Source organism: Alosa pseudoharengus, unplaced genomic scaffold (genome assembly GCF_046254945.1).
Source record: "Alosa pseudoharengus isolate Yale_2024_CS ecotype anadromous, Long Island Sound unplaced genomic scaffold, YU_APseudo_1.1 YU_APseudo_1.1_scf_3, whole genome shotgun sequence".
NCBI classification, from domain to species: Eukaryota; Metazoa; Chordata; class Actinopteri; order Clupeiformes; family Clupeidae; genus Alosa; species Alosa pseudoharengus.
This window is the reverse complement of record NW_027468718.1, coordinates 35,683,772-35,686,271: the sequence shown is the minus strand read 5'-3', so window position 1 is coordinate 35,686,271 and position 2,500 is coordinate 35,683,772. Positions and strand designations below refer to the sequence as shown.

Sequence of the window (2,500 nt, the reverse complement as noted above, 5' to 3'; positions counted from 1 at the left end):
CAGACACACACACACAGTTCTCTCATTCACATAGCCAGGGTCTCTCTGTTTAAGTCTTCGGTTACACTTTACTTGACAGTGTCGACATAAGAGTGTCATGAACGTGTTATAAACAAGTCATAAACGTTTATGACATAACACTTCTGTTATTAAGTGACATTCGGTTTTTGTCATAACAAGTTAAGGTTATGATTAGGGTTAGGGGTAAGGTTAAGGTTAGGTTTAGGATTAGGGTTAGAGGTTAGGATTAGGGTTAGGTTTCATGTGTCATGACAGTGTCATGTCACTCTTATGTCGATACTGTCAAGTAAAGTGTTACCAAGTCTTCTATGGCTCCATTTCCCCTCACTTCTCTAATCGTGCATATGATTACCCTACACTTACTATGGAATTCCTTCATTCATTCATTTATTCACTGATTAATTGATTAATTGATTAATTAATTTATTCATCCAATTATAAATGCATTCATGTTCTCTTGACTTCATTCACTCCTCCACGCACGTCTGGTTCTCCTGCCTCCTCTTGCTGCCGGTGCTTGGGCACTGATGGGGCCATTTCTGGACGCTGTCTCTGCCCATACTGGACATGCCCCCCCGTTTCTGTGTGCCAACTCTCACTCCAACACACTGTTCACATTTGTGTAAAACTACATATGAAATCAATTAGTGTGGACACAATAATAACAAGACAGACTTGCATTAATTAACTGTTTAGCATAGAAGTGGCAACAGGGCGGCAAATTAGCAGCGACATCAGAGGCGTACTGACCTTACCCTGGAGTAGTTGAAGCCTCTATGTAACCCCCAGCATGTAGGGTGTGTGTGTGTGTGTGTGTGTGTGTGTGTAAGACAGAGAGAGACAGAATAGGGTGAAGAAGTCGGGGTCACCTGCAGCCGACTTAACCGCTATCTAACCCAGGCACGCTGACACTAATCTGTGCGTAGCAGAGGCGTGAGCGAGAGTGAGAGCTAGAGTGTGTGTGTGTGTGTGTGTGTGTGTGTGTGAGACACTAATCCCGTGCGCAGCAGAGGCCTGTCTGCTACATTATCAGAGCTAATCCTCCTAATCCCCCCACCCACCTCTCTCATACCTCACACACACACACACACACAATCTCTCTCTCTCCCTCTCTCTCTCTCACACACACACACACAAACACACACACTCTCTCTCTCTTTCTCCCTCTCTCTCTCTCACACACACACACACACTTACACACACACACACACACACACACACACACACACACTCTCTCTCTCTTCCTCTCTCTCTCTCTCTCACACACACACACACACACACACTAATGATGCATACTGCTGCCAGCACTGTATTTTACAGACATTCACACCCTCTTGGAAAAAAAGACATATTCCCCCAATGCTGCAGCAACAATGGCAACCAGCACGAAGGGCCAAATGTGTGGTACGATGGGTGGTACGATGGGCCCAATGTGTGGTACGATGTGTGGTACGATGGGCCTAATGTGTGGTACGATGGGCACAATGCATGGCATGGTTTACATACACACACATAAGCTTAATATACTGTATCCACACAGTCCTTTCCTCATTAACACACACACACACACACACACACACACACACCCTCTTTCAGCCTCGTATACGCCCACACACTCAACCTCCCAGGCAGACAGTAATGGGATTCAGTGCCTTGGGGCGAAACTCTAACCAAACACATGTTCAGCAAATGTGTGTGTGTGTGTCTGTGTGTGTGTGTGTGTGTGTTGCCACCACTGAGACCTTAATAGGGGCCAATGATGGAGATCTGTGTGAGGTGTTCACAGACTCACAGTCACCGTGTAACTTTGATGTGCTAGGTGGCATTGTCACTAAACACATACACACACACACACACACACACACACACACTACATACACACTGTGTACCTGAAATGTATGCACACTCACATATATGTACACTCACACGCATTCTCTTTCTCACTCACACACGCACACACACACGCACACACACACACACATATACATGGATGGTTGTGTTGCATTAGAAGAAGAGGCCCACTTTGAGCACTAATGCTGGATTTCCAACTGTCTGGTGAGTGTGTGTGTTTTCATTTACACTAACACTGTGCATGTGAATAAATCTGCACGTGTGTATATCAACACACACACACACACACACACACACACACACACACACACACACACACACACACACACACACACACACACATTTCCAATTTAAAATACCTGCCTGCGTGGGCACACACCCACACCTGTCCAGGTGGACACGCACATGCCTGGCATCCCTGGAGAGGAGCGGCCCTTACCTTGTTTATTCTGCTGGTCTCTGAGGAGGATGCCTGGCACTCCACCTCCTCCTCCTTTGTCAAGGCTGCCTGCTCTGGCCTGCCTGTCAGCAGTGGCCCTGTCAGCCTGAGCCTTTGATGGGTGAGACAACAGCCAGCCGTCAGAGCAGACAAGACACGAGGAGAGAAGAGAGAGACAGAGAGAAGGAG

General features: G+C 46.9%; 1 protein-coding gene across 1 annotated transcript in view; it reads right to left on the bottom strand.

The window, feature by feature from the left end:
• Positions 1 to 2,500, bottom strand: part of myo3b (myosin IIIB) — a 139,738-nt gene that overhangs the window by 34,146 nt on the left and 103,092 nt on the right. Inside the window, exon 32 of the mRNA XM_076262849.1 lies at positions 2,312 to 2,423. Coding sequence (XP_076118964.1) covers positions 2,312 to 2,423 — 112 coding nt within the window. The remainder of the gene's footprint in view (positions 1 to 2,311; positions 2,424 to 2,500) is intronic.